Below are 18,698 nucleotides of genomic sequence, written 5' to 3'. Positions count from 1 at the left end.
GGGGGCAGCTGTTCACTGTGGTGTTGCCATGAGAAAATACAGACCCAGTGCTACTAGATCTTCAGTACGGAAATCTTCCAATGTTTGGGGGTTGCCTGAAGTTTATGTTAAATTTAGTGTGGCCAGACAAAATACATATGCCAGCTGGATCCAGGCTGGCAGTTTGCAAACTCTGCCGCAGGGTCTAGGCAAGGGCGGTGCAGTGGTGAGGCGCCCAGGCTTTGGAATCAGCCATACTTGGGATTCAAGTCCCAGCAATGCCAATGACCAGCTGTGTGACCTCGACCAAGCCTTAGATACCTATACTATAAAGCAGAGATGTTCAAAATCCTGCTATTTCACACTATTTTGTCGAGGATTAAATAAGATAATACATGTGAAGTCCTTACTGCCAAATCTGGAACACAGTATCTGCTCAGTAATGTAAGTCGCTGTCATCATCGCTATTCTAACAGCAGAGATGGAAAATCAAACAGTAACATTCTCACTCACACTGTGGCCTTTAGCCACCTGGGCTACCTAAGCAACTGCCAAGGTTTACATAGGCACTAATCCACACTGTTCTCCACAGAGCAGAACAATCTCTGCTGAGGCTGAACCTCAAAGGCCCATTTTATTTTCTTCACAATTTTATCTTGGATGAGCCCTTAAGCCCCATGACCTACAAAAACATACAGCATTTTCATGGTATGGAAAATATGAAATTCACATCCTGATTTCTTTGCTTCCCCTGCCTCCTTTGTGTAAGGCTAGCAACTATTTTCAGGCTGGTAAAATTTTCAGGCTGGCAAAACTGGCACTCAGAAGGAGACTGTTTCACAAATGGAATAGTAGCAATAGACGGACCAGGAAGGTCATCTAGGGCAAGCTTTCCTCACTCGTGAGCCTATTCTGGCCCATCTCTATAACAGTCCAAATACTTGGCTATCCTCTTCTCATTGAGGATAGTGTTTTCTGATTGAATGCCTCCAATGACAGGGAACTGATCACTTCCCCCAAAGCAGCTCATTCCATTTCAATTAGGAAGTTAAGCATTTTTTGCTCTGCCTGGAAACGGCCCAGGTTTATGCATTTGTTCAAAGAATATTGACTGAGCACTTACTATATGTCAGGCATTGCCTTAGGTGCTGGAGATACAATGGTGAACGAGACAGATGAGGTCTCTCATTTTCTATGGCAGGACATAGACAATACACAAAGAAATGAATGTGTAGCATGTTTACTTGTGTATTGGTTAGAGATGGATTCTATGAAGAAAAATGAAAGACACTAAAGAGCAACAGAATGGCAAGGGTGTTGCCCTATATGGGTGGCCAAGGAGAGTTCTCTGAGGAAAGAGACACTTAAGCAGGTTCCTAAATGAAGGAAAAATGTGCGCAATGCATATGTTTAGGCCAAGAAGAGCATAAATGAGGGCAAAGGTCCTATAGCAGGAGTGAATGGTTTTCTCACAAAGGAAATCCGGACTGGACTCTTTCTTCCTATCCATACAATCACAAATTTCACTGCCATTTGCCAGTTAACCATGTTAATCATCTCTCCCTGTATTTGTAGGATTCATATTAGAGCCAGGAAGCTTCCACATCTGTCTCTATCAGGTTTATCTCATCACATTTTGTTCATTTCTCTACGGTATCCAGCTGGTTTTGGAGCTTAGAGGTTCATCCTTCATAACATAATCATTATTCTATCTACATCCTCATTCCAGTCTCTGATAAAAGTGTCAAGTTGGACAAGTCTGAGGAATGAAGCCCCATGGCAAGCCTCCAAAGTTGACCACCAAGTTGATAGTCATCAAGACTTTCTTAGTTCCTCTTATTAGTTCTACATTTTCCAGAACATCCTTCTTGACAAAGAAAATGGCAATGTCATTGCAGTTTAGTAGTTCAGCTTTGTCTATTCCATCTGTGAACAGTATAAAATCTGTTCCCAGCAGCAAGCTGAAATGTTGTCACATATAAATGGCACCCCAAGTCATAAGTGAATACAAGGCATGACCGTGAATATTATTGACTGACTTTGAGTCATTTACTACACTACACTTGTAACTCGAGAGTTTCATTGTATCTTCCACAGCCAGAATGCTCCCAGATATTTTGTGAGCATTCAATAAACATTTATTGAATAAGTATATGTGTGTTACTTTAAGTAACTAGGGAAAAAATCCCCAAATGAGATCGGGGTGCCTGGAATCACCAGGTTATAATTTATCTACCTCATGGTGTTCCAGTTATCTCATGCTGTGTAACAAAACATTCTCAAACTTAGTGTCTTAAAACAACTACATTTATTTTGCTCATGAGTCTGCAATTTCGGCAGGGACAACTCATCTCTGCTGCACTTGGCATTAGCTGGGGCAGTTTGAAGCTTCGAAGTCTCCTTCACTTGTGTGGTTAGTGGTTGATGCTGGCTGTTAGCTCTGACCTCAGCTGAGGCTGTGGCTGGAATGCCGACATGTGGCCTTTCCTTGTAGATGCTTGATTTTCTCACAACTTGGAGGCATCCTGAAAGAACATCAGAAAGAACCATGTTGTCTTTTATGACCTAGCCTCAGAAGTCACAAAGCATCATTCCTTCCATGTGTTACTCACTAAAAGAAAGTCACTAAGGCCAGTCTGTACCCAAGAAATGGTAGGAAAATGTCAAAGAATATGCAGATGTTTTAAAACCACTGCCCATGGGACTGGCTGAGACATAGATTTTGACCGTTGTCCTTAAGCAATGAATGCCTAAGAGGCTGCCTGCTATGGTAGAGATGGGCCGCAGGGCTGCACTGAGCGAGAATAAGGAATGTCTGTCTGCAAGTCCCCCTAAAGCTCCTTGTTTGGGAGTCTTGCATACTTACTCAGTCTCCAAACATATGTCTCCATAGCTGTATTTAGAAGTCAATTCCTTTGTTTTCTCAATAAAGGGAAGCGGGAATGAAAGTTCACCATGGGTCCAAATTGGTACAATTGAATATTCCTACACCCAGGTCAAAGGTGGGGCCCAGGAATGTATTATAATAATACCTAAACAATTATTGGCATTGCAACTGAAAAGGAGTCAAGTGCCATTGAAACCCTCCAAAGAATCACTATCTCTGAAAATCTGGATATTTTTACGTTCGATTTAGCAGATCCTTCAACAGTGTATGGCAGAGACCTCTCCAAGACCACCCAACCCTGCTTTCTTTTTCTCCTAGAGACAGCTAGACTATATTTCCCAGCCTCCCTTGCAGTTATGTGAAACCAAGTGAATGAGCTCTGGCCAAAGAAATGAGAGCGAAAGTAATGGAGACTACTTCCAAGCCTGGTCCATAAAAACTCTAGTGTGGTCCTCTAGCCTCTCCTCTTTCCCCATCCACTGGCTGGATGGTGTGGACTTCAAGGACCTAGACGAGAGCAGAGTAACAAGAGAGAAGGGGCCTGAGTTCCGGAGTCACTAGATGGAAAAGAATTGCCTGACCAGCAACATCAGCACAGAATGTTGCTGCATGAGTAGAAAATAAACTTGTAGGCTGGGCGCAGTGGCCCACACCTGTAATCCCAGCACTTTGGGAGGCTGAGGTGAGTGGATCATTTGAGGTCAGGAGTTCGAGACCAGCCTGGCCAACATTGTAAAACCCCATCCATACTAAAAATACAAAATTAGCCGGGCGTGGTGGTGCATGCCTGTAATCCCAGCTACTCGGGAGGCTGAGGCAGGAGAATCACTTGAACCCAGGAGGCAGATATTGCAGTGAGCCGAGATCATGCCTCTGCACTCCAGCCTGGGCTACAGGGCAAGACTCCATCTCAAAAAACAAAAAGGAAAATAAACTTGTATTGCATTAAGCCACTTTGGGGGCTGTGTGTTACAGTTGTTTGCTGACCCTGACGTGAAGTTCCACTTTCATTCAATAAATGTTCACTACCCTCCCTCTCTTACCATAGGTGGAATATTTTCCCCACTCTGTTGATGGTGGGCTTGACCAATAGGATGGTAGCAAACATGACAGGATATGACAGGCTTTGACACTTTAACATTTCTACACTATCTTGCAGTACAACCCTCTTGCTATTCTGCCATCACCAAAGAATCAGCCAGAGGATAAGATACCTGTGGAGCAAACTTAGACCCAATACAAAGTCTGGAGCCAAGCTCAGCCCGGCCCAGCCCAGCACCATCTGACCTGCCCATATAGGAACAAGAATAAATAATTGTTTAAACTCCTGAGTTTTGGGTGGTTTGTTACATGGCATATTGCAGCAGAAGTTAACCAATGCACTCATCAAATATAAGTGTGATATTCTAATGAGGTTGCTATCTGAAGTATCCACTTGAGGCCAGGCACAGCGGTTCACACTTGTAATCCCAGCTCTTTGGAAGGCCAAGGAGGGCAGATCACTGAGGTCAGGAGTTTGAGACCAGCCCGGCCAACATGGTGAAACCCCGTCTCTACTAAAAATACAAAAATTAGCCGGACATGGTGGCACGTGCCTGTAATACCAGCTACTTGGGAGGCTGAGGCACAAGAATCGCTTGAACCCGGGAGGCGGAGGTTGCAGTGAGCTGAGATTGCACCACTGCACTCCAGCCGGGGCAACAGAGTGAGATCCGTCTCAAAAAAGAAAAAAAAAAAAAGCTGCAGTGACCTGTGATCCCACCGCTGCACAGAGACCCTGCTAAAAAAAAAAAAAAAAAAAAAAAGTATCCACTCGATGCCTCTTCTTTATCTCACTTAAGTTTATGCCAAGGCTATTTTATAGATGAAGAAACTAAGGAAAAGATTTGCCCAAGGTCACACAAGCCTATGCTCTCTTCCCACTGTTCCAAACTGAAGGAACGTGAGAAAAGCAGGTAAAATCAGGAGGGGAGAAGCGGGGAGTGGTGCTCAGGCTTGTAATCCCAGCACTTTGGGAGGTTAAGGCAGGCAGATGGCTTGAGCCCAGAAGTTCGAGACCAGCCTGGGCAACATGGTGAAATATCGTCTCTACAAAAAGAACACAAAAGTTGCCGCTAGTGGTGGTGCACGCCCGCAGTCCCAACTACTCAGGAGGCTGAGGTGGAAAAATCACTTGAACCGGGGAAGTCCAGGCTGCCATGAGCCGTGATCACACCACTGCACTCCAGCCTGGGTGACAGAGTGAGACCCTGTCTCAAAAAAAGTAAATAAATAAAATCAGGACCGAATTTAGGATGTCACCACCAAATCCCACTTTAAAGAGCTTGGTAATACTTCACACTTAAAAAAGGAAAGGTCAGGACAAATAAAAGAATGACCAGCCTTAACTCCTGGGCTGGTAATTTATGGAACTTATTACCTAACGGTGTTGCACAGGCTGAAAATACAACTTTTCTAAGAAAGATGTGAATAATTGCAGTATACCACTCCTACAATGGGTTAATAAGAAAAACAAGAACGTTTGTAGGCATGTGGGTCTCTATTATCCTCAAGGTTAACTTCAAGGAGGAAAACCGCACCCGCTGATACAGTGTTTCTAGGAGCTCGACGAGAAAAGGCACACTGCGAGCCTTCTCGGGACGCCCCGTTCCCACCACAGCCCTTCACACAATGCGTCTAACAGCATTTAAGGAACACCCGCCACGCCAACGATCCTGCTGGAACCGCCCAGTTCAGGGAACAGGGGACGACTGACCAGAAGGCAACCGCCCCCAACCTGAGCAAAGAGCGCTGGAAACCTATCCCCCCTCCCCCTACACCCCCCCCCCCCCGCTCCCCGCTCCATTACGGGACCCTCGGCTCGAATTCTTTTAGTGCAGGACCACCTTAGGACTCAGCCTCCCTAAGGAGAGGAAAAGTGGGGGAGGGAAGGGGACTCTGGAGGAGCAAAAGCAAGAGGCCTGGGGGCGACTGGGGTGGGGCGTCTCCTAGAGCGAGGATTGCTGCAGAGTGCGCGTGCACGCCCGCACATCCACACCCACGGCTACACATCATATCTGCACACGCACAAAACCACATACCCTCCCACGCCGGTCCCATATCCTTTCTGCGGGGTGAGCAGCAGATTCCCGGAAAGGGGGAAATGTAGCCGCAAAAGCAAAGCCGGGGGCCTGGCGCCCACTCTGGCGGCGACTACAGCCCCCACGTTGGGCACACTGCGAGCTGGGGGTGCCCGGCGCGGGAGAAGCCGCGCCCAGCCGGGCTGGTAGCCCAGCGGGGGGCGCGGCAGGGCGAGGAGCAGCCCGCGCTGCTCCCGCCCCTCGGGTGCCAGCACCGCCCCTGCTGCGGCGGGTGAGGGGCGGGGCGGGGCGCGGCGTATATAAGGCTAGGGGCGGGCGCCGCTCTTTTGTTTCTTGCTGCAGCAACGCGAGTGGGAGCACCAGGATCTCGGGCTCGGAACGAGACTGCACGGTGAGTGCGGCGCCGGGGCGGGGGGCCCACCCAGGGTGGGGTCGGATCCGGTGCACCGGGCGGGCGCGCCGCAACCGCGACAGGCGCCCTTCTCGGACCGGACGCAGGGGCCGGCGACCACGCCCTGGGACCGAGAAGAGGGGTGCGGGACGCGCCCAGATCCTCGGCCTTGGGGCTGCTCGGCACGCCTTGGCGCGAGTGCCACGTCGAGAGGCGTCGGCGGGGAGCGCGGAAGGGGACGCTGGCCCCCAGGCCCAGGTCAAGCGCCTTGGTTTGCCCACTAGGATTGTTTTAAGAAAATGGCAGACAAACCAGACATGGGGGAAATCGCCAGCTTCGATAAGGCCAAGCTGAAGAAAACGGAGACGCAGGAGAAAAACACCCTGCCGACCAAAGAGAGTGAGTGTGCCTCGGTCTCCCGCGCCCCAGCCCAGCCCCTCACCCTGCTCTTCCTTGCAAACCCACTCCTCCACCCCCCACCCCGCCGTTGTCCCCGGTGTGGGCGGCCCCGGCCACTCTTTCAGTTTCACAAAGCGCCTTGTTTCTCCCCAGCCCCAAGCTTCCTTCTAAATCCCCACACCTCGTGGGTGCCTCGCCCACACCGGGAAGCACCTCGGTTGCGGGTGGGGGTTGCAGCTCCGCTCCAGCGCCCGCTTCCCGCTCTCCACAGCCATTGAGCAGGAGAAGCGGAGTGAAATTTCCTAAGATCCTGGAGGATTTCCTACCCCCGTCCTCTTCGAGACCCCAGTCGTGATGTGGAGGAAGAGCCACCTGCAAGATGGACACGAGCCAAAAGCTGCACTGTGAACCTGGGCACTCCGCGCCGATGCCACCGGCCTGTGGGTCTCTGAAGGGACCCCCCCCAATCGGACTGCCAAATTCTCCGGTTTGCCCCGGGATATTATAGAAAATTATTTGTATGAATAATGAAAATAAAACACACCTCGTGGCATGGCTGGCGTGGTCTGAGTCTTTTAGTTGAGTATGCGTGGGCAGTGCCACTGCAGCAAAGCCCCTCGATGGAGTAGAGTTCCTGCCGCAAAGGGGAGGAGGTGGGTCGCAGAATGGGCTGACTCGGAGGGAGTTTTTAATTTTGGCTTTACCTGCTTCTCCGTAAGATTTCATGGCTTGTTAGCCACTTAACTCTTGCTCGTAAGCAATCTGTGTAAAATTTAACCCCACTTTGTCCCCAGGTTGCGTTGGAAAATGCTTTTTCAAAAGAGCAAGGTTTGCTTTTGATAAGCTTCGAAAGCCCCACTGTTTCCCTCTGGCCTCCTCCTAGCTGACTCAGAAGGGAACACTGATTTTAAAGAAAGAAAAGACAATCTGGAATGTTGGAAATTGGGTGAGGTCACAAAGTCTCCGGAAGCCTTTCTTCGGGAGCTTAAAACAAAGGCGGGATCTAGGGATACAGCAACGGGAACGTCAGAACTAGAAGAACCAACACTAGAACCGGGGGGAGGGGAGGGGGCAAGAGCTTTTGTCTTTTAACCCTAGTTCAGAACCTCCCACAAAAGCATTAGCCATTAGAGGAAGTGCTAGACTGAACTGCTACCACCCAGTGCTCAGCAGGAAGGGTGGGGATGTGGTGGGAGGGAGGAAGCGTGGGCTGGCGCTGGCGCTGGCGGCCAAGCTCCAAGGGATGACACCTCAAACCCACAGGGAAGGAATAGGACCAGCCCAAGGGGAACTGACAGTTGGGAACCTGGGGCTGCAGGCCATTCAGAAGCAGAAGAAACAGGCTTATAATGACAGGGGTGGAGTTTTCTTTAAGGAAGGTGGATAGGACACTGCTTAGAGATTCGTCCCACATTTTTGCCCGGCCCCAAGAGGCTGGGCACTGGGTGAAGACAGTTAATTCGAATAAGGTACGGTCCCTGTCCACAAGGAATTTAAAATCTGGTGAGTGAGATAGCCACAGCAGACCAGAGTCAGGACACCTAGGCTTGGCAGGGAGACCCATGCCCAAAGGCATTCTCTCTGAACTCCTATCTGCACCTCCCTCCTGGTACCTGGACACATACATCACCTCCCCCATTAGAGTAAATAGAGAAACTTTTTTTTTTTTTTTTTTTTTTTTTTTGAGACGGAGTTTCGCTCTTGTCGCCCAGACTGGACTGCAATGGCGCGATCTCGGCTCACTGCCTCCGCCTCCCGGTTACAAGCGATTTTCCTGCCTCAGCCTCCCCAGTAGCTGGGATTACAGGCATGAGCCACCACGCCTGGCTAACTTGTTGGTTGTCTTTTTTTTTTTTTTGAAATGGAGTTTCGCTCTTGTTGCCCAGGCTGGAGTGCAATGGCGCGATCTCAGCTCACCACAACCTCCACACCTCCGCCTCCCGAGTTCTCCTGCCTCAGCCTCCTGAGTAGCTGGGATTACAGGCATGCAACACCACGCCCGGCTAATTTGGTATTTTTAGTAGAGACGGGGCTTCGCCATGTTAGCCAGGCTGGTCTTGAACTCCTGACCTCCGGTGATCCACCCGCCTCAGCCTCTCAAAGTGCTGGGATTACAGGCGTGAGCCACCATGCCCGGCTGAAAGATTCTTATTAATTGATATTGGTGACTCTCACAGTAGTCAGCACTTAGTAGACACTCATAAGTGCTCACTGAATTGTAACTGAAGTATCATCTGGCCTCGCCTGCTCCAACTTGGCTATGCTAAAGCCAAGCTGCTACCAGCCCTCCTCCCCCACTGTCTTGTTGGTTCTATTCTATTCTATGTACACATTGACAGGGCCCAAGCATGGTGAACTTGTGGAAGTTCAGGGAAGGCAAATACTTTCATTTCCCTCCCTGAGCCCAGTTCAGGATGAAATCCTACTGAAATAAGGGGAAGTACAGTTAACCTACAATTGAAGCTATTGGTAGGAAGCCTATATTACCCAGATGACAACTATAGGTCTCAGCCAGCTAAAAGATTTTGGATATTGGGTTGCTGATTTCTGAGAAATTCAGAAGCTGTGTTCCTGTTCCGCTTAATTCAACACGCTTTTTTTTTAAGAACTCAGTGCCCATCATTGTACTAGGCCTGTGGAGGCTACAGAAGACATGTGCCAACTAACTACACAAAAGGCAGAATAAAATAAATGCTAAAGAGAGATTTAAGTAAAACCCTCTGGGAAACTAGACAAAGGAGTGGTTAACTCTGGGACATGGCGCTGCTTCACGGAAGAGGAATCATTTGAAAGAAGACCTAGAGAAGTGAGAATGAGAGCAGGGCTTTCTCAATAGAAGGAGGAGCAAGGTATAGTGATACCACAGCATGTTCAGCAATGGGAAAGGTAAAGGTTCATTGAAAACAAAAGCACTTCAAAATTACCCTAGAAGGTAAGTAGGGTGTGGTTTTTCCTGTAGACAGTTGGAAACCACTGCAGATTTTGAGGGTTGGGGCAAAGTTATCTAAGATGTATGTGATAGCATGTGGAGGATGCTGTGGCTGATACAGATGGCTACGTACCCAACCACTACCACCACTGCCACCACCATCACTGCCATTAACACCATAACCACCACTGCCATCACAACCATCATCATTGCCACCACCATCACTGTGATCACTGCCATCACCATTGCCGCCACCAGCACTATCACCATTACCACCATCACACCTCAACCACCACCACTACCATTACCATCACCATGACCTTGCCACCACCTTTATCACCATCAACAGCACCACTATGACCACACCACCCCATCCCCATTGCCACCATCATTACCACCACCATCCCTATTGCCACCACCACCATCACCATTGCCACCATCAGCATCACCTCCACCATCACACCACCACTACCATTATCATCATCACCATTGCCACCACCATCGCTACCATCAGTACTACCATCACCACCTCTACCATCACCATTGCCACCATCACGCCTCAACCACCACACCACTACCATCACCATCACCAATGACCATTGCCACCACCTTTATCACCACCATCAACAGCACCACTATCACCACACCACCCTGTCCCCATTGCCACCATCACCACCACCACCCCTATTGCCACCACCACCACCATCACCATTGCCACCATCACCATCACCTCCACCATCACACCACCACTACCATTATCATCATCACCATTGCCACCACCATCACTACCATCACTACTACCATCACCACCTCTACCATCACCATTGCCACCATCACGCCTCAACCACCACACCACTACCATCACCATCACCAATGACCATTGCCACCACCTTTATCACCACCATCAACAGCACCACTATCACCACACCACCCTGTCCCCATTGCCACCATCGTCACCACCACCACCCCTATTGCCACCACCACCACCATCACCATTGCCACCATCACCATCACCTCCACCATCACACCACCACTACCATTATCATCATCACCATTGCCACCATCACCATCATCTCCACCATCACACCACCACTACTATTATCATCATCACCATTGCCACCACCACCACTACTACCATCACCACCTCCACCATCACCATTGCCAACATCTTCACCATCACCACCACCACCACCACCATCCCTATTTCCACCACCACCACCATCACCATTGCCACCATCACCATCATCTCCACCATCACACCACCACTACCATTATCATCATCACCATTGCCACCATCAGTACTACCATCACCACCTCCACCATCGCCATTGCCAACATCTTCACCATCACCACCACCACCATCTTCACCATCACCACCACCACCACCACCATCACCATCACCACTACCAACAACAATAACGACATCAACACCAACACCCATACATCATCTTCTTCTACCCTGCCTATGAACAATGGCCAATAGAAGACCAATTTTATGCAGATATCAATCAATGAGCTTCAGAGGGCCCAGTGCAGGAAATGAGGCTTGAGTAGTATAAATTTAAGGCACTTTGGGGTTCAGCAATATAAAAATTTGTGAGGACATTTTGTTTTGGTTTGGTTGTCATAATAATTAGGGGACATTATTGGCAGTTCATAGGCAGAGACCAGAAATGTTTGACATTCTGAAATGCATAGAACAATCCTACACATCAAATATTTGTCTCATGCATGACTTTGTTTTAACTCTTTACTGTATTATAACATATATATGGTGGCCAGGTGTGGTGGCCACACCTGTAATCCCAGCACTTTGGGAGTCCAAGATGGGCAGATAACTGAGGTCATGAGTTCGAGACCAGCCTGGCCAACATGGCGAAACCCCGTCTCTACTTAAAATACAAAAATTAGCCAGGCATGGTGGTTGGTGCCTGTAATCCCAGCTACTCAGGAGGCTGAGGCAGGAGAATTGCTTGAACCCGGGAGGCGGAGGTTACAGTGAGCCGAGATCGCGCCATTGCACTCCAGCCTGGGTGACAGAGTGAGACGCCATCTCAAAAACAAAACAAAAATTTAAAAACCATATATATAGAAAAATACACAGAACTGTACAGTTGGATGAATCTTCGCAAACTGAACACACCCAAATGCCTCTTCCCAGTCATATAACTATATGTGTTCTAACAGCATGTATACATTTTGCCTGTTTTTGAATGTAATATAAATAGATGCATGACTTCTATTCATATAGGTAAAACATCTCTTTATATGAGTCCAGCAACAACTAATTTTGCCCAATTTTACTATAGACTTTATTTGCCAAGAATGTAAACTATCATGTAATAGAGGGATGCCTTTTTTTTTTTTTAACTTACAGCTTCACTAAGAATTGATCACTATTGCAGAAAATCATTTCACTAATAGAAATATCCTCTTGGTTTCTGAATTTTTTCATACAACACAATTGTATCATGTCCATCTGAAGCTGCTGGATCATGATAATATTACATATAAGTGAAAACATACATAAAGTGAAGACTACTTCTTTATATGCTAGAATATTGTTGTACCATCTTGTATTAGTCAACTTTTGATAAGTTATGCTGCAGTAACAAAAAAACCCAAAATCTCACTGGCTTAAAATAAGAAAAATCTATTTCTTGTTTACATTACACATCAGTTGCTGCTCTGCTCCTGTTCCACATGTCTTTTTCATTCTGACAGCCAGGCTAAAGGAGCAACCCCTATCTGAGACATGTTGTTGTTATGGTAAAGTCATGCGTCTTCTCAGACGTAGCACTTCCATTCATGTTACGTTGGTCAAAGAGGCAATGTAAATTACAAGTCATCAGGCTGGGATGTATAATTCCATTGTGGGGAAAGCAAAAAATAATTAGAACTCATAATACAATTTACTATATATATTAAAATGCATATACCTATTTTCTTTATAAATTACCTTTATTTTACCTTTATATTCTGGTTAGGGCTTATATTTATGTTTTTAATGTGTGTGTAGGGGCAGGTTATATTATCTTTGATTTTCATTTCAGGAAAGAGGAGTGTTATAAAATACTTGATATGTAAGAAGAAGTTGGTTCTGAAGGGTTGGGAACCAGTGGTCTGAACCAATCATGGTAATTCCATTATCTAAGAATAAGCATGGGTTGTGATCCAGGCCAAGGAGACCTGACAGGAAGCCTGTAAACAGGCTTCGTGGAAGATTTTGTTTCCTTTTTAAGACAGGCATAAGTACAAATGTGGTGATGTGAGAATGTGACATGTGAAAGATGACAGTCATCTGGGGGAAATGCTAACATCATGAGGGTGGCAAAGATTGAAAATGGAAAGAATCTAGGTAGATGGTAAGCCCTTGAGCTGCTGAGTTTTCCTAAAAGTGCCTTATCTTTGAACTTTTTGTCATGTGAAACAATAAATATTTATTACATTTAGGAAGTCTATGGTTGGGTTTTCTGTTACTTATAGTCAAAGTATTCTAACAACGATCAGCTGGAAAGAGAAAAGTTTAACTGCAGAAATACTGGTTAGTAGACCAGGCCTGGTGACTCACACCTGTAATCCCAGCACTTTGGGAGGCCAAGGTGGGCGGATCACGAGGTCAGGAGATCGAGACCAGCCTGGCTAACATGGTGAAACCCCATCTCTACTAAAAATACAAAAAATTAGCTGGGCGTGGTGGCGGGCGCCTGTAGTCCCAGCTACTCGGGAGGCTGAGGCAGGAGAATGGCGTGAACCCGGGAGGCAGAGCTTGCAGTGAGCCGAGATCGCGCCACTGCACTCCAGCCTGGGCAACAGAGCGAGACTCTGTCTCAAAAAAAAAAAGAAATACTGGTTAGTAGGATATTATAGTAGTTCAGACAAAAGGTAGAAAAAACTTTAATCAAGGAAAGACCCTCACATATTAGTATGATGGCAAATATCTAATAATCAGCTCAGTTCTGAGTAGAGGTGGGGAGGAGCTGATTTGTAGCATTTGCTGATTTCCGTGGTGTAAATATTGCTAATTTCAAGCTGCCAACAGTTTAACAACCAACTTGCCTGCTTTCTGAAAATTTAACAATTGGCTCTTCGCAAGCTGCTGCCAGTTGGCTCCAGAACACCACTGACTATAGGGATAGGAAAGCAGGGCTGATATAAAAGATATTGCAGAGGGAGAATTAGCAAGACTTCAGATTATATGGGAAATTACAGAAATTGTAATCTGACAGATGAAAATAAATTTTTATTTATCTATGTGACTTCATTTTTCTGCTTTGAGTTTCAGAGGGGAAAACTGAAGCATTCTATAACCAGAGCATTTCCCAGAAAGTACGTAGAGAGACACAATACTGCTTTGGAGAGAGAGAAAGTGTTTTTTACAAGTTCCCAAGTGAGTATTATAAATTAGTTTTATTGCCAACATATTGTACGGAGAGACAATAAAACAAGGCCATAATAAAGTTGGTGCCTATGGTGATCCCGGTGAAGGGCAAGGTGAACTTACAAGATATCACAGTATGATAGAAGCTGCATCAAGCAAAACCCAGGAAGCTAACACTGGGGGTGGTGTGGGTAGAAGCACAAAGTGAGAGAACAGCAGGCTGGACTGGTGGGAGTTAATGGCTAGTTAGGGCCAAACAAATTGAAGAAGCAATAAAATTATTAATTGATCTATTGCTTTCTCCATTCATTCAACCACAATATATTAAGCATCTGCTAAGTACTGGGTCCTAGGCTAGGTACTTGATCAGGATAAACAATATGGATTCTTTTTTTTTTTTTTTTTTTTTTGAGATGGAGTCTCACTCTGTTGCCCAGGCTGGAGTGAAGTGGTGCGATCTCAGCTGACTGCAACCTCCGCCTCCTGGGTTCCAGCAATTCTTCCCAGGTAGCTGGGACTACAGGTGCGGGCCACCACGCCCAGCTAATTTTGTATTTTTCTAGAGACAGGGTTTCACCATGTTGGCCAGGCTGGTCTCGAACTCCTGACCTCAAGTGATCCACCTGCCTCGGCCTCCCAAAGTGCTGGGATTACAGGCATGAGCCACCACGCCTGGCTACAAAATTTATTCTTTGTAACGTAATTCTCTCAAAGATAAAATGATGAGATAACTCAGATTAATGACAAAATATGGGATCATGGAACTATGTATCCTGGTTTAAAACTAAAAGGGCACTAAGATGATTTTTTACCTCCCCTGTGAAATTCAGAAGACTGAGGTATCTTAGAGACGGCACTGTTGGCTCAGCCCTGGCTTTACTCCACATTTACTCTGAAGTCCTGTGGCATCCTTGTCTATTTCTTCAATATTACATTGGTGTGCTTCGTAGAAGTCAACAAGATCAGAAGTACTATTGGTTAGAAGATAAAAACCACTGGCCCTACAAATGCTATTCAAGGTTGTCAAACAATCCATAGCTAGGAATTTATTCTATATTGTGGAAAAACCTTATTCTCTCGGAAGACAATGCTGCAGGGGAAAATGCCCACTCTTACATCAATGCAGCCCCAAGACCTTCATGGAAGCATCTGTAGCTAAAAAGAACCCCTTCTTTGAGTCGCTTTTTTTGTCCAAATGTTATCTCCTGCCAAGCTATCTCTTATTGTGTTTCCTGCTACTCAGATGTTCAGGTTTTTTGATCTGGCATGTTCTTAGGAAAAAAATGAGTGAGGTGTATAATCGTATTATGAGGATTCTTTGGTTTGTGACGAAAAAAGCAAAAGCAAAAACTCTATCCAACCTCGCTTAAGCAAAAAGGATTTATTTACTCACGTATATGGGAAGTCCATGGAGTAGGTTTTGCTTCAGGTGTGGCTGATGGAGATAGTTAAATGACGTCACAGGGACCTGGTTTTTCTTTATCTCTCAGCTCTGTATCTTCATCCTCAGGCTGACCCTCCCCTCATGGCGACATTATGGCTGCTGCAGCTCAAAAATTACATTCCTCCCAGGTGTAGAAGCAGCAGAAGAGAGAATTTCTCTTCATCCAGTTTGAACAAAAACCCTGGGCCTAACTTTCACTGGCCTGAATTAGGTCAAGTGCCCGCCCCTGATCTAATCACATTGGCTAGGGAAAGGGAAGACAGAGATTGTTTCAAATCTAGGTCACATGCTATCATTTGTTTTAATCATGTTAAAATTGGCATCACCAATAACGGAATAAACCAACATTATGTACTTCCTGATATGATACACTGAAATGAATTCAGCATCACATTCATGATACTCCTGACAAAAAATGCATAGCCTGAATCCAAGCATGAGGAAACACCAGACAAACCCAATTTAAAGGACATTATATAAAACAACTGGCCTATATCCTTCAAAAATGTCAAGATTACAAAAGACAGCCCGGGCATCGTGGCTCACATCTGTAATCCCACCACTTTGGGAGGCCAAGGCAGGCAGATGACTTGATCCCAGGAGTTCAAGACCAGCCTGGCCAACATGGCAAAAGCCCGTCTCTACAAAAAAAAAATACAAAAAATAGGCTGGGCGTGGTGGCTCATGCCTATAATCCCAGCACTTTGGGAGGCTGAGGCAGGCGGGTCACCTGAGGTCAGGATTTTGAGACCAGCCTGGCTAACATGGCAAAACTCCATCCTACTAAAAATACAAAAATTAGCCAGGAGTGGTGTCTCACGCCTATAATCCCAGCTACTTGGGAGGCTGAGGTAGGAGAATCGCTTGAACCTCGAAGGCAGAGGTTGCAGTGAGCCGAGATCATGCCATTGCACTCCAGCCTGGACAATGAGAGTGAAACTCCGTCTCAAAAAAAAAAATGTCCTGCCAGATACAATGGCTCAAACCTGTAATCCCAGTACTTTGGGAGGCTGAGGCAGGAGAATCACTTGAGGTCAGGATCTTGAGACGAGCCTGGGAACATAGTGAGACCTCATCTTTACAAAATATTTTAAAAATCAGCCAGAGGCTGAGGTCAGAGGATCACGTGAGCCCAGGAGGTCGAGGCTACAGTGAGCCGCGATGGTGCCACTGTACTCCTGCCTGGGCAACAAAATGAGATCTTGCCCCAAAATAAAATAAAATTAAATTAAAAATTGCTTCTTCTCCGAGAAAACACCAAATAGCGGATGACGCCGGTGCAGCGGGGGGGCCCAGAGGCCCTGGTGGCCATGGGATGGGGAACCGCAGTGACTTCCACGGAGGTTTCGGCAGTGGCATCCGGGGCCGGGGTCGCGGGCGTGGACGGGGCCGTGGCCGAGGCCGCGGAGCTCGCAGAGGCAAGGCCGAGGATAAGGAGTGGATGCCTGTCACCAAGCTGGGCCGCTTGGTCAAGGACATGAAGATCAAGTCCCTGGAGGAGATCTATCTCTTCTCCCTGCCCATTAAGGAATCTGAGATCATTGATTTCTTCCTGGGGGACTCTCTCAAGGATGAGGTTTTGAAGATTATGCCCGTGCAGAAGCAGACCCGTGCCGGCCAGGGCACCAGGTTCAAGGCGTTTGTTGCTATCGGAGACTACAATGGCCATGTCAGTCTGGGTGTTAAGTGCTCCAAGGAGGTGGCCACCGCCATCCGTGGGGCCATCACCCTGGCCAAGCTCTCCATTGTCCCCGTGCGCAGAGGCTACTGGGGGAACAAGATCGGCAAGCCCCACACCGTCCCTTGCAAGGTGACAGGCCGCTGCGGCTCTGTGCTGGTGCGCCTCATCCCTGCACCCAGGGGCACTGGCATCGTCTCCACACCTGTGCCCAAGAAGCTGCTCATGACGGCTGGTATCGATGACTGCTACACCTCAGCCCGGGGCTGCACTGCCACCCTGGGCAACTTCGCCAAGGCCACCTTTGATGCCATCTCTAAGACCTACAGCTACCTGACCCCCGACCTCTGGAAGGAGACTGTATTTACCAAGTCTCCCTATCAGGAATTCACTGACCACCTCGTCAAGACCCACACCAGAGTCTCGGTGCAGCGGACCCAGGCTTCAGATGTGGCTACAACATAGGGTTTTTATACAAGAAAAATAAAGTGAATTAAGCCTGAAAAAAAAATTTAAAAAATAAGAATCCGAATATTTCATCATTCACAGAAAATAGATTTTTAAAAAAGAAAGAGTGGACTGGACACAGTGGCTCATGCCTGTAATCCCAGCACCTCGGGAGGCTGAGGCAGGTGGATCACTTGAGTCCAGGAGTTGGAGACCAGCATGGGCAACATAGTGAGACACCCCCCGCCCACTGGCATCTCTACAAAAAATAGACAAAAATTAGCTGGCCATCTTGACACATGCCCATAGTTCTAGCTGCTTGGAAGACTGAGGTAGAACGATCACTTGAACCTGGGAGGTGGTAGCTGCAGTGAGCCACGATCGCATCACTCTACTTAGCCTGGGCAAGTAAGTGAAACCCTGTCTCCAAAGAGAGAGAGAGAGTAATATATAAGTAGTACTCAGTCCAACTCTGTGGAAGATCACGCATGTGGTCTAAACCAACAATGGATTTAACCTATCATGAAATTATTTTATCTTGTGCCCTAATTTTGAAGAAATAAATAAAAGCTAGTAAACTGGGCTATTCAGGAAACATTTACCTTTAGAATGATCCATTAAAGTGAATAGAAAACCAAACCATGGACACAATAATAGTTACAGCTCACACAGTCTAGGCTGAAAGCCATGGTGCATGCAACCCAGCAACATGGCTTGGGGGCTGAGTAAGGAAGCTGAATTTCAGGGATTGTGTAAACAGGTCTTGGAATGTGTTGACATCAATAGTAATAGCTAAAGTGGTTCCTGAGTCCCCAAACTGTTCGTTGGTTCTATCAGTTAGGGTTTTCCAGAGAAACAGAGCCAATAGGAGATACACACACACACACACACACACACACGGAGTGAAAGAGATTTTAAGAAATTGGTGAAGTGCCGTTGTTGTTTTTGTCTGGGGTAAATACTTGGGGTTCCTCGTCTCATGCCAAGGACACGGACACACACAATGAGTGAGTTTAGGAGCCGAGGTTTAATAGGCAAAAGAAAGAGAAAGGAGAACAGCTCTCTATCTTGCGAGAGACAGGG

The 18,698-nt window shown here is 47.0% G+C and overlaps 2 protein-coding genes and 1 long non-coding RNA gene across 4 annotated transcripts; 2 read left to right on the top strand and 1 right to left on the bottom strand.

Annotated features, from left to right (window-relative positions):
- Positions 1-2,264: 2,264 nt before the first annotated feature.
- LOC134807878 (uncharacterized) lies at positions 2,265-7,658 on the bottom strand. Its single transcript, XR_010149355.1, has 2 exons — positions 7,281-7,658; positions 2,265-2,504 (listed from the first exon to the last, which is right to left on the bottom strand). It is a non-coding gene; the product is annotated as an uncharacterized LOC134807878 (long non-coding RNA).
- On the top strand, positions 6,180-7,289 carry TMSB10 (thymosin beta 10). Of its 2 annotated transcripts, none has more exons than XM_063789696.1 (3): positions 6,180-6,337; positions 6,622-6,736; positions 6,890-7,289. In XM_063789696.1, the coding sequence occupies exons 2-3, from the start codon at positions 6,637-6,639 to the stop codon at positions 7,012-7,014; spliced, it is 225 nt and encodes a 74-aa protein (XP_063645766.1). In that variant the 5' UTR covers positions 6,180-6,337; positions 6,622-6,636; the 3' UTR covers positions 7,015-7,289. The 2 variants fall into 2 exon arrangements, with proteins under 2 accessions (XP_063645766.1, XP_016804363.1); XM_016948874.3 differs by having other exon boundaries at positions 6,201-6,337; positions 7,008-7,289.
- Positions 7,659-16,790: 9,132 nt separating the features above from the next.
- LOC129143153 (small ribosomal subunit protein uS5-like) lies at positions 16,791-17,676 on the top strand. The gene has a single exon (XM_054677984.2). It carries the CDS (start codon positions 16,806-16,808, stop codon positions 17,631-17,633), a length of 828 nt encoding a protein of 275 aa, XP_054533959.1. The 5' UTR covers positions 16,791-16,805; the 3' UTR covers positions 17,634-17,676.
- The last annotated feature ends 1,022 nt before the right edge of the window (positions 17,677-18,698 follow it).

This window comes from Pan troglodytes, chromosome 12 (genome assembly GCF_028858775.2).
Source record: "Pan troglodytes isolate AG18354 chromosome 12, NHGRI_mPanTro3-v2.0_pri, whole genome shotgun sequence".
Classification (NCBI taxonomy): domain Eukaryota; kingdom Metazoa; phylum Chordata; class Mammalia; order Primates; family Hominidae; genus Pan; species Pan troglodytes.
Note: the sequence above shows the minus strand (reverse complement) of the source record. Positions and strands in the feature narration are given on the sequence as shown.